This window comes from Balaenoptera musculus, chromosome 4 (assembly GCF_009873245.2).
Source record: "Balaenoptera musculus isolate JJ_BM4_2016_0621 chromosome 4, mBalMus1.pri.v3, whole genome shotgun sequence".
In the NCBI taxonomy this organism is placed as follows: domain Eukaryota; kingdom Metazoa; phylum Chordata; class Mammalia; order Artiodactyla; family Balaenopteridae; genus Balaenoptera; species Balaenoptera musculus.
This window is the reverse complement of record NC_045788.1, coordinates 46,428,253-46,440,655: the sequence shown is the minus strand read 5'-3', so window position 1 is coordinate 46,440,655 and position 12,403 is coordinate 46,428,253. Positions and strand designations below refer to the sequence as shown.

Genomic DNA, 12,403 nt, shown 5'->3' with positions numbered 1-12,403 from the left:
CAGCTACTCACCCCCGCGGGCCGCGCGCCGAGGCGCCGCCTGGAGCCCGGCTCCCTTTGTTGGGCGCGCACCCCCTCTTGGTGGCAACAAAGTCGCGCAGTGGGAGCCGCCGCGAGGGGGCGGGGAGCGGCAGAGGCGGGACTCCGAGCGCCGCCGGGGGCAGCCGGGCCAAAAAGTGGGGAGGAGGGAACAAGGCAGGCGGCATCTGCGGACCGGCGCGAGGACAGCCCGCTCAGAAGTATGCGGAGGGCCCCCTCCCGGGCCCAGGCACTCGCGGAGACACAGCCTCGCCAAAGTTTGGCGGCGGCGGCTGCCCCGGCGGCGTCGATGGCTGCACGCCCCGCGGCGCGCGGAGGCTGAGCGGGCGCCACTTCCCCTCCGGCCCAGCTTTTGTGTCTCGTGTCTCCTCCTCATGCTGCGTCCGGCCACCTCCTGCGGCGGCCGCTGCTGAGGCGCCCGCTCGGGCCGAGGGGAGGAAGGGACGGCGGCGGCGAGGACGGCCGCGGCGCGGGGTCCCGACGGGACTATGGGAAACGGGATGTGCTCCCGAAAGCAGAAGCGGATCTTCCAGACGCTGCTGCTGCTGACCGTGGTGTTCGGCTTTCTCTATGGCGCGATGCTCTACTACGAGCTGCAGACACAGCTGCGGAAAGCCGAAGCGGTGGCCCTCAAGTACCAGCAGCACCAGGAGTCCCTTTCCGCCCAGTTACAAGGTACGGTTAACGGGACGCGCGCGGCCGGTGGCCAACTTTGCCCCGCGCCTCCCGCCCCGGCTGGAAAAGTGGTTTTGATGAGCTCTTGGCACCGCGGGCACCACCTCTGACCTTCAGGGACATCAGAGGCAAGCCCCGCCGGACCCCGGAGTGTCAGAGATGACACATCCGCATCCTCCCGCTTCCTCCAGTGGTTACATTTGAAATTGGCAGCGCCAGCCCAGGTCCCACTGGGCGATGGATGGGCGGGCACACACTGAGTCTTTTACCCCAGCCCTTGTCAAAGGCCCAGCTGCAATCCGGGCAGACAAGCCAGGATCCCTGCCTCCGCTCCTGCCAGCCCATCCGGAGGGGCACGGTTTCCTGGTTTCTAGGCATTTGCTTTCCAGTTGACGTTGTCAGTAGCCTAAGAAATGGGGAGTTTGGCCGAGATTTCTCAAACTGTGCTGTTTCTTCAAGGGAAATTAAGCCATGACCCGGTGGTCCAAACTAATGGCCCAGTCGAATGGAGCCTAGACCTGCTAGTTTCTTATTTCTGTTAACTCACTAGTGTGACTTTAGAGATGTTGGATGTGTTGGAAAAGTCCACGCTACTGTTCACCATCCTGCAGGTATGTTTTTGGAAAAAGAAAAAAATAAGTTTTATTAAACTGAGTAACTTTCAGTTTGTCCCGGAGAGGTAGGGGTGGGTGTGTGTGTGTGTGTGTGTGTGTGTGTTAGTTACAGCTAGCCTTGAGAAGCGCAAGAGGAGAAACCTGGTTTTTCACTTTGCCAGACACACAGCAAACACAACGTGAGCAATACCTGCAGAAAGACGGAAAGCTCCTATCCTTCTATGTTAGAATCCCATTTAACGTAAATTTCGGGAACATAAATGATGCATGACTGCAAAGTAAGCACCATGTGGCCTTCTTAAGAGCAGAGTCGTCCTTTACATATTTTTTGAAAGCTTTTTCTTGTACTTGTGGTTAGTTTTCAACACTTATGCAGCCCTCTCTCCACCAAAAAAAGTAAAAATAGTAAAGGGCTGTGAGTAGTGAAATGTTGACAGTCCTTGCTGATCATGCAAATATAGCTTATTTCATATTACTAGGAAGATACAAGCTGCATGGACAGTATCTGTCATTGTATATTTGTACAAATATAAAACAGATACCTTTTCGTTGCTTTAGCTATTTTGAATGTTTTCTAGTAAAAAAAAAATATGAGAGAAAAGGATACACAGCTGATTCTTGGTCTTATTTGCTTTTCCCAATTTAGAAACAAAGGAAGTATTTTTAGCTTACTGAAGCTGTGTAGCCACAGGCAATGAAAATACGTGAGCTGGGCTTTGCGCAAAAGGAAAATCTGTTTTGATTCAGTCTTACTTTAAAAATTTTTTTCTTTAAAACTTGTTGAAATTTATCCATGAGTTATTGTTGGTATGCAAAATATGGATATTTATTTATTTACTTGTTTACTTAGAAGACACCAGCAGCAGTTAGACCAAGGGAAAAATTTGCCATCCAGTAGTACAATGGCAGGACTGGGTTTTCACACACGTGACTGGAAGGGTGTATATGGTGGATTATGCAAGGTTGATGCCTTGTTCTCTTAGTTCAGGAGAGTCATGAGAGCAGGTACTGTCACATTCACCAATACATCCTCAGCGCTGCACAGTGCCTGACACTCAGGAGGGGGTCAATGTATATACTTATTCAGTCAACAAACAGATTTTAACTGTGGTGAGAAAACTAGTCCCAAGCACTTTTGTCTGCTTTCTCAGACTTCACTTCCTTGTCTGCTTTTTGAAAAAAACCAAGTAACAACAATGAAATATTTTGCCCAAGTAGCACATTTGCCTAAACTCCCAGTGCTGGAACTCATTGACTGAGGAGGCCCTGATTTCTGAGTCATGGCCTTTATTTGCAGTATTCCATTTAGAAAATCCATCTCAGTTTTTTTTTCTCCTTTTATTTGCCTTCTTTTGGTGGTGGTAGTGGGGGAGAGGGGTGGTAAGTGGTAATACAAGACCATTAAAATACACAACATTTGCTTTGCTGCAGTAGATGAAAAAAAAATGTTGTAGCTAGTTTGAACCAGTGGCCTTACAGTCCATTTCTTAATTTAGTCTTTTGCCATTTCCTCTTGAATTGTGGTGCTGCACAGTTGCAATATGATTATGTGTGAAGAATTATTTCCCAAGCAGGCTACAGTTTCTTCTTCTCCTTCTTTTTTTTTTTTTTACAATTCTTCATTTTTCACAATTCTATTCTGTAGCATTTATTTTGGATTTCACATCTGCAGGCCATTTAATGAAGATTTTCTGATGGTACGCAGCTTTTGCTTCCCTTTTCCAATGACAAATGACATTTTACTCAGCGGTGCTATGTACACGTATAGATTTGTTTTTAGGACATTAAACTCTCCATTCTTAAGACTTGTTTAGTTATGTGAGATCTCTTGACCTGGCTTGGATTAAAATCAGAGTTAATTATGAGTGGCCTTCTTTTTTTAAAAAATGCCTCTTGAAAAACATTAAGTAATTTGGCCATGTAATCTGAAGGTATACATTTGTTAAATGAACATATTTAGGTCATCTTCAGTTTAATAATGGGTTGTACACCAGACATTATTCTGAAAGTAGGTTATGTCTAACTCCAAGTGTATTTTGGAGTAGAACAGTTCCATAAATAGGAAATGGCAGGGGTTTACATGGGGAAAGTTCCAGACTTTGGCAATGCTCCGTCCACTAAAAACAAATGTCTGTGTCTGCCAGCCTCTCTATCTTCCATCCATAGTGTTCCTTAATTATATTGAGGAGTGGGGCAGAGGTTACCTCTGGTGGCAGAGGCAGTAGTAACAACCTTTGACCAGCTCAGTGTTTAGTTAACTTAGAATTTTTTTTTTAAAAAACTGCTTTTGGGACTTCCCTGGCGATCCAGTGGTTAAGTCTTGGAGCTTCCACTGCAGGGGGCGCGGGTTAGATCCCTGGTCAGGAAACTAAGATCCCACGTTCCTCGCCAAGCAGCCAAAAAAAAAAAAAGCAAAAATGCTTTTGGGGCCATGCACCATTTTCTGTGTCTATAAACAGTGGTTCTCAGCTTTGACTGTCCATTAGAATCACCTGGGGGCAACTCTCAGTCCAATTAACTCGCAATCTGTGGGGTGGAACATACCTGGCAATCTCCCCAGGTGATTGCAATGTGCAGTCAAGGTCGAGAACCACAGCTCTGTAATCTTAAGACTGAGCTGATTCACACGTTTACTTCGCTGGCTTGGCTGCAAAGACATTTGAGGCTTTTTTCTTTTACCCCAAGCATGTGATTCAAATTCTAGCCCTGCAACTTTTTGTGTGATCTTGGGCCTCATTTTTCTTATTTATATAATGGAGATTAGAGTGACCTATTTTATAAAATACTGTGAGGATAAAATAATTAATACCTGTGAAGCTCCTAGCACATACCTAGCACATAGTAGGTACTGCTCATTCAACCTTAGCTGTTGTTATCATAACAGTCCCTGTTTGAGATATTTGATCATTTTCTCTTCCCAGGGTCGCCATGGGTAAAAATTTTGAAATTGGCAGAATTTGTTTTTATAATTAGCTCCTTTTTTGTTGTACCTAAATGAACATCAAAGAAAATAGGCAGACTGGAATAAATCCAAGTACTTTACTCTGGAGAAGGGACCCTCCCTGACAATTTAAATTTAGAATTCAAGTCTGGTTACTAATTAACTCTCTTTATATCATGTCAGATTAGGAGAGGGTGTGATTGCTAGAGGTAGGCAGTAACCTTGTGCAGTAAGATCTGGGAGAGGGATGTAACTATTTAAATTTTTTTTAAAAAGTAGGGGCAAACAGTCCCTCATTCTTAAAACATTGTATTACATTATTGCAGTGCTCCTGGTCTTCCCAGTGATGACCAGAAACCATCAAGAAAAGGTTCATATGATGTCTTCTATGCTCCTATTCCAGATAAGTGTATTACAGTTATTTAAAACAAACACGTTTGGTGCTTCTAAGGGTGACATGGTTATTCAAGTTAGTTGTCCTTTGCATTATGTTCCCCTGAGACGTAGAATGGCCCATTTGCCTGAGCATGAAAACATATTGTATCTGGTTTCTTCTTTGTTTTCAACCTACCCTGAATTTGCTTTAAAAAAAAAAAAAAAAAAGTTCTCCTTCAGCTCAGGACCAGCCTTTTAAAAAATTCTTTCATCTCCAGTGCTAAGTGCTTGGCATATACTGTAGTAGGTGATCAATAAATATATAGGTCTATACCTATATATTCATTGGCTCTCTGCCAATGAATGTGCTTATATATGGTGAGCGGTGAAATGTACTGGATGTGGGCTGAGGAGTCAGAGCTCTTGGATTTGATGTCTTGCTATCTTTTTTTTTTTTTTTTTTTTAACCAGCTGGGTAATCTTGGGTTACTTAACATCTCTGTGATTTGCTTTCATCATATGTAATAATCAGGATAATGGTGTTTATAATAGTTTGTCATAGGATCAATAGTGTTAGTGGGTATACAGTGCTTAGAAGGGTGATACTTGCATTTTGGAGTACTGGGGAACTTCATGTACAACAGAGTGGTTCACAGACCTCAGTAATTTAGCCCCACGGGTATAGGCAATGCATAGTAGGGATACTCGTTTTCAAGCGCAAAGTTAGGACATACAAACATCAATTAGATGTTGTCTATTAAATGGACATTTTCACTGAAGTACATACATCGTGCAGTTGAAAGGTGAAATTTATCAAGCTGTTTTTGTTTAATTCTGTTCTATTTTAAAAATGGAACAGACATAAAAACTCTTTATGTAAAACCCTGCCTTAAGATTTATTTCCTGAATAAAAGATAGATAACTTTTGAAAATATGACTCAGTTAAACATTCTGTTAAATATATATGACATGCACGAATATGTGTGATTCCACACATTGTACCTGCCTTAGTCGTCCCTGTAAATTAGAACTCCCCAATATTGGTTCACCAGGGAAGAGAATTGCTCAGTATCTGTGAGCCTTTTGTTTAAGTCCGAGGTAGAAGACCCAGGCATGTTATACAGTTCACTACATCCAAGTAGATTGGAAAACTTACCTTGACCTTTTAAAATTCCCACCTGCCTTACCAAGAGCTGGGACACAAGACCAGGTTTTAGAGACTTAAGTAATGAGTGAATTGGAGTTTGAGAATGACGACTGAAGCCGGGAGGACGAAAATGCAAATGATTTGAGAGAAAATAGAAGACGTGAGAGAGAGAGAAGGGGACTAACATCAGTTTATGACATTTCAAAGCATTGGGAAAGATTCTTGCCCACATCTGCATGTCCTAAAAAGAAAGAAATGGGGACTAGTGAAGGGGGAGTGGGTTTGGCATCAGATACCGTTTGAATGCAACTCTGGTGTTTACCAATGGAGTGACCTCGAGCAGGCAGGTAACCTCTCTGAACTTCGGTTTCTTCCTAGTTCGCTGGGGATAGCAATGTCTATTTTGCACACTTGCATGGACTAGAAATAATACATCTAATGTGACTGGCACAAATCCCAGAGCGCATCACTATGACATTTACTAGGTAACCAGGACTGCTGTTGCAGGATTAATATTGGGCTACTTTTTATTTTGCCCGCCATGTATTACATCTAGTAGGTAATAGAGTCATTATCTGTGGTCTAAATGTGGTTCTTTTCAGAGCCATATGCCCACCTTGGCTGAAACTTTTACTTGATTAAAGACACTCTCACTCTGTCTTTTCTACCATATTGACCCTTTTTTGGTGAGACAGGACTTGAGAATGCTTTGCATGGTAGCAGCTAAGAGTTGCTGTTTTTCATTTTGACAACTAAGTGTTCTTATTTTATCACTGAGGACAAAATGTGTTTGCTACTTTTGCCAGTCAGTGGTTTATGGGTTTTGTAGCTTTGTTTGGAAGTGAAAGGTATGTATAATATAACTTTACTGTAAAATAAAAATGGCCAACTGTATTTTTTCTTTCAAGCCACTCTTATTTGAAACGAATTTATTTTGATAGAAATTTGAAAATTTCCTTGAAAGAATTAAATTATGTTAAATACATAACCATTTATTGAGTGTCTGCCACATTCAGGTGCTGGGCTTAAGCACGTTACATGCATTTTCTCACCTAACCCTGACTGAGCACTTTGGTGTGAAGGAGCAGTCTGAGACTCAGAGGGGTAAATTCACTTGCCAGTGTCAAGGTCGAATCTAATGACTCTGAACTTGGAACCCCAATGTGACTTCCTAGCCTGTGTTCTTTCCACAGTACTCCATTGCCCTCAAAATTATTTTAGTGTCTCTGCGACAATATTACAGGTTTTGAGAAAGTGGGTTAGGTGGGTCGTGTGAGGATTCAAGGTAAAATTTAGAATCAGAAGTAACAGGTGTGATTATTTGATGCAGCATTTCCAGAGTGTAGGACATTCGGTGCTGTTGAAAAAGGTGATTTTAGTTGATACTGGAGTTGATTTTAGGTGATCTGCAGATGCTGCATAAAATAACATCAAATCACATGAGAAACTTCTGCCCTTTTGAATTCCCTTTCAGTGTTTTCTTGACAAGTCAAGGAGACACTCTCGGTTTGATACTAGAGCCTCTCTCCTAGATATAGTTGCTCATTTGTTTTCAGAGAGCAGACTTCAGGCAGCCAACAGCCTGACAAGTAGACTTTAATAATTGTTTTGTTGTTTTATTGTATTTAAATATTACGGTTACTACCCATTAATGGCACGTTAAGTCAGAGTTTTCATTTACAAAGTAGTAGTGTAAAGTTTCCTTTTTAGAAGTTTATGTCAGGGTAAAAAGTGAGCATTTGGCAACCCATTGTACCTAGACAGGTTTTGCATGTGTAAAATAAGAACTCGTGTTATGAGTACCTGCATGTCTTGACGTTTAGGAACGCATCACTTGGTGATGCAGACACTGAATTCTACAGTTAAGAAAACAATCCCGAAGAGGATGGATCACTTAGCATGTCTCAAGCTGAGCCCAGAGCCCACGTACGCTGATTTCCAGAACAGCGTAGCACTCCTCACGGCGCCCGGCTGGAGACCGGCAGCACCCGCCTCTCTGTCTGAGCAGCATGGGTGTTGCTATTTTTAAACAATGCTATGTATTTCTGAATGGCACACTTGTGTTCTTTGTTTTTATTGGCCCGTGGGTGCTTTTCCAGAGGACATGCCAGCCACTGCCCTACACTAATAAGGCTCACTAAATAGGCTCATAGCCTGGAGGGACATGGGCATGAAATAAATTGCTCGTTATAATAGTATGACATTTAAAAAAAATACTGCTTTAGCTATTTTTCACATATAAAATGTCACAATATGATACGTAGTGAATAGAAAAGTGAAAGATGTGCTGTCATTCTGAAGAATGAGGCATTTTAGAACATTTGAATGACACCATTTCCTTTCCTTTGAGAGTAAGTGAACTTAAGAAAAATATATAATCATTTTAGGAGAGTCAAACATTCTATTTCCCATTTCACCTCTCATTTAAAGCCCTTCTTTAAGTGGAATTTTTGTAAAAAAAAAAAATTCTACAAATCAAGGTATGTAAGAGAACTTTGACGTTGCTTGTATGCTGTAGACAATAGCTATGATACTATAAAATAAGTATTCTAAATGTAGATTAATATTGGGCAGCTGATAAATTGCTTGATTAGTTTGGTTAGTGTAGAACAGTTTATCAAGTTTTACATTAGTGAGATTTAATATTGTAAATCTATGCTTCCTACTGCAATAATCTCTCAACCTATTAACAAACATTTAGAGGTAAGTTTTAAAAGGACTTTATATCCTTTTTAAAGGTTTGATTCTGTAAAACATGTTAAATAGTCCTGATGTCAAACATCACTTTTATTAGAAGATGAAAAATATATCCTCTTTACTAGATAGGTGAGTATCAGCTCAAAATCCAGAAGTCATCTAAGTTTTATCCAGGTGTGGGTATGGCTCCTTGGATATAGTTCCTCAAGTACAAATTCTCAAGTATAGTTCCTCTTCATTGGTAGATCTGTGAAACTAAACCTCAACATAAGCAACATACAACAGTGGGCCAGGTATATGATACCTACATATTCTTATTCAAAATAGCGGAAAGTGCAAGGTGTGTAGGAGTGGCTGGTCCATGAAAATTCTGAAATCCAGTTAGGCAAATGTTCCTCAACTAGGTCCAGGCCCGGGAATAATTCTCCATGGTTCTTGATTCTACCCTATGGACTACTGAGTCATCCTTCCTTTTTTCATGAAAGGTAGCATGTGTTGGCAGCTGAGTTTTCTCAGTCAGCTTCCTGCCTGTAGAATTTTGGGGATCTATGGCCTTTTTTCATTTAGGACCAACTGCATTCCTTCCAGTCCAAACTGGCAGTGTATCTGCTGGTAAAATCCTCTCAAAATTTTTGTGGGTCTCCTGTGAAACTTGTTGAGGTTTACTCTGTTAGACAAAAAACCACACCCATCTTGGAGATGATTCCTTCTCTACCTTGAGTTTCTGCAGAGGCAAGGGAGAGACAATGCCCTTTAACTTACCAAAGGCCTGTTGAGAGTATCTGTGAGTCACACCCTTAAAGTTGTAGGAGATCCTGCGGTCTGACTGAATAGTACTCTGAGATGCCATGTTTCCCAGGGCTTACCAAAAGGATTTCAGAAGCTACACCGTTGATCTCACTTTAGACCATGTTTTCTCAGACAGTTCCCTAGAAATGATCTTTGCTTGGAAACTATTTCTTAACTTTAGCATTGTTTGCTGTCTAGAGAGACTGAGGATTTTCAAAACCTTCAGGTCCTGCCTCCTTTTTTGTTTGGTAGTCCCTCCCCCGATTTATATTCTCATAGTTTGCTATAAACAGCAAGAAGGAACCAGGTAGCATCTTCAGTACTTTGCTGGGAAAGCTCCTTAACTAAATCACCCAGTTCATTTGGCACTTTTTAAACATCTCACATAAATGCATGGGTCTGCAGGTCACGTAACTACACGTAAGTGTCGTATTGTTAAACCTTTTGCCACTATGTAATTTCTAGTTTCCAATAAGATTTTCCTCACCTTCATTCATACCCTTAATAGAAATCTCTTCAAAGTCCAATATTCTGTGAACAATGTGTCCAAGGCACTTTACACTGTCACTGGCACTCTTCTTAGGCCCACTACTTGGTTCCAAAGCCTCTACCACCTTTTAGGTTTTTGTCATGGCAGCACCCCACTTCTAAAATCTGGATTAGTTATCCTGTTGCATAGCAGATTACCCCCAAACTGAATCGGCTTAGAATGACAAATATTATCTCACAGTTTTTGCTGGAAAGGAGTCGACTTAGCTGGGTGATTCTCTCAAGATCTCTGTCTCACGATGTTGCAGTCAAACAGCCGATCAGGGTTGTAGTCATCTCAAAATTTGACCGGGACTGAAGGCTCTGCTTCAGAATTCACTGATGTAGTTGTTGGCAGGCCTCAGAAGATCCAATTCCAATCTCGCTCATCCGGGCCTTTCTGAAGGAACTTCCATGATTCCAACCTGGAACTTACAACTTAATAGCTGGCTTCCCTCAGGGCAAGAGATCCAAGAGAAAGCTAGAGAGAGAGAGTGTATGAACCCAAGATGAAAGTGAAAGTATTTTAATCACCTAATCTTGAAGGTGATAACTCATCACTTTCTGCCATATTCTGTTCATTAGAATCTAATCACCAAGTCCAGCCTGTGCTCAAGGGCAAGAATGACAGAAAGTAAGGATCACCTGGGGTCATCTTAGTAGCTGCCTCCCACAAGGTGAGAAGGACATCGTCATTGTTGGCGTTCTTCGAGCACTTGCTATGTGCCAGGCACTGTTCTAAATTATATTCTTGGAATATCCAACATAATACTTTGGTAAAAATGTTCTACTATATATTAAAATGTGATTTACCATTCAATTTGACATATATTAATAAGAAGTGGCATTTGAAGTCATGGGACTACTGAGGGAAATTATCTGCTGTTTAAACTGTCTGACCTGGAAGAATTAAAATTAAAAGAGATTTCCAGGTATCTCTCTGAAGTATAAACCTAATATCTAGGAGGCTGTTAGGGGAAATCCCAAAGTGGAAGCCATCCTGTCCTTGGGGAGTTTCAAAATCCATTGACAATTTGTGAAAATTTCCCACTCCTACAAATGACTGTATTTCTTTGGCAAGTAGATAGGAATGCAGTGCAGTGTGTTTGTTCATATAGTATTTTCATTTGCTTCTGAATGTTCCTTCTGGCTTCATATAGCCTGCAGTCCTTGGTGAAGATCTCATTATTTGATAATCAGAAGATATATTTTTTAATGGAGTTCAACTAGTCTTAGAAAGATAAATATCTTTGATTTAAAGAAAGAGCATTAATTGCATGAGTAGTAATTTCAACTTGTTCATTCATCCCTATTTTGAAAGTCAAGTTTTAAATATTGCAATACATGAGATATTCTTATGTCGATAAAATAAAAAATAGAGCATATGAGCATATTATGAAAAAGTCATTAAATGTTTTATGAACAATTGTAATTTCAAATTCACAGTACCGCCTCACTCTTCCAAACATACTTTTAATAATTAGAGATACATGAGATGAATATTTCTGTTTTCCATTTGACTTCCATTGTACTTTCCTAAACATATTTCTGTAAGAGATTAGATCGGGAAGTGGGTGGAGAATATTTTGTCAAAATGTTTGAGGCCATACTCGATTCACACATCAGGGAGAGTTCTGTTATTGTCAGTGAGAAGTTGCTGTTGAATTTCTAGGAAATCAGTGATTCTCTTCCTGCTCTCCTGCTATCTATGTGGGTGCCAGATTGCTGCCGTAATCCTCTCTGTTAGGCTGGGTTGCTGGGGACGTCTCTTGGTGATACTTTCAGTGATTGTAAGTCCTTTGAGACATGTGGTCTCTGTTCTCTGTCCCAAAAACCAAAATGGGAAAATTCCCCACGTGTTCTACAGTATAGTACTAACATGTGCAGTGTGGTTCTTAGGGACACCTAACAGGCTGCAGATTGTCTTTTTCTCATTTACCTTTTGCTCCCTGGGTTGGTCAGGGTCCATATGGATTAAGCTAGCAGATGCTCTTTTCTGTTGAAACTGCCCAAGGAAGCAGTAGCTACTAACCCAGTTAGCTAGAACGATGGTATTTGTGAATACATGTGATACCCCGTTTTTTAGCCCCCGAGAAGTGTTCATCTGAGGGTCCCACAGTAGCAATACTTTGAGCAGAGACCGAGCCTTTAAAGAAAGACTGCTTTGTTTTTATTGCAGGCCTCCAGCTGTTCTCAAAACTGCCTCCTACCTGGAGGCAGCTCAGTCCTAAGACCACGTCGTGGGTCTTGTCTGTGACCCTCTCTTCCCTGAGGGTGGCATTTTCAATTTGGGATCTGGGGGGTCTATGAATTTTCTGAAAATTTATGTCAATTTTGTATAAGTGCCTTTTTCCAAGACAGACGCTGTATCTTTTATCAGATCCTCAAAGCATCAGTGACCTGAAAAAGGTTAAGAACCCCTGCTTTTGGGCGAATTCCCCCTTCTGAGGTTTTTTTAAGTCCATCTTGGAATTTGACCTCCCCTGGTTCCACGCCATGAACCCTCTAGAAAGTGGCCAGGTTTGTAATGGAGTCATCGGTGCTGACTGCTATTCCTCTAAAGCCCAAACCCACTGCACCTCCCTCAAATGTAAGAATC

General features: G+C 41.6%; 1 protein-coding gene across 4 annotated transcripts in view; it reads left to right on the top strand.

The window, feature by feature from the left end:
- Positions 1-490: 490 nt before the first annotated feature.
- Positions 491-12,403, top strand: part of GOLIM4 (golgi integral membrane protein 4) — an 80,553-nt gene continuing 68,640 nt past the window's right edge. For all 4 annotated transcript variants that reach the window (XM_036850068.1, XM_036850070.1, XM_036850069.1 and 1 more), the window contains exon 1: positions 491-713. In XM_036850068.1, coding sequence (XP_036705963.1) covers positions 527-713 — 187 coding nt within the window. In that variant the 5' untranslated portion in view covers positions 491-526. The remainder of the gene's footprint in view (positions 714-12,403) is intronic.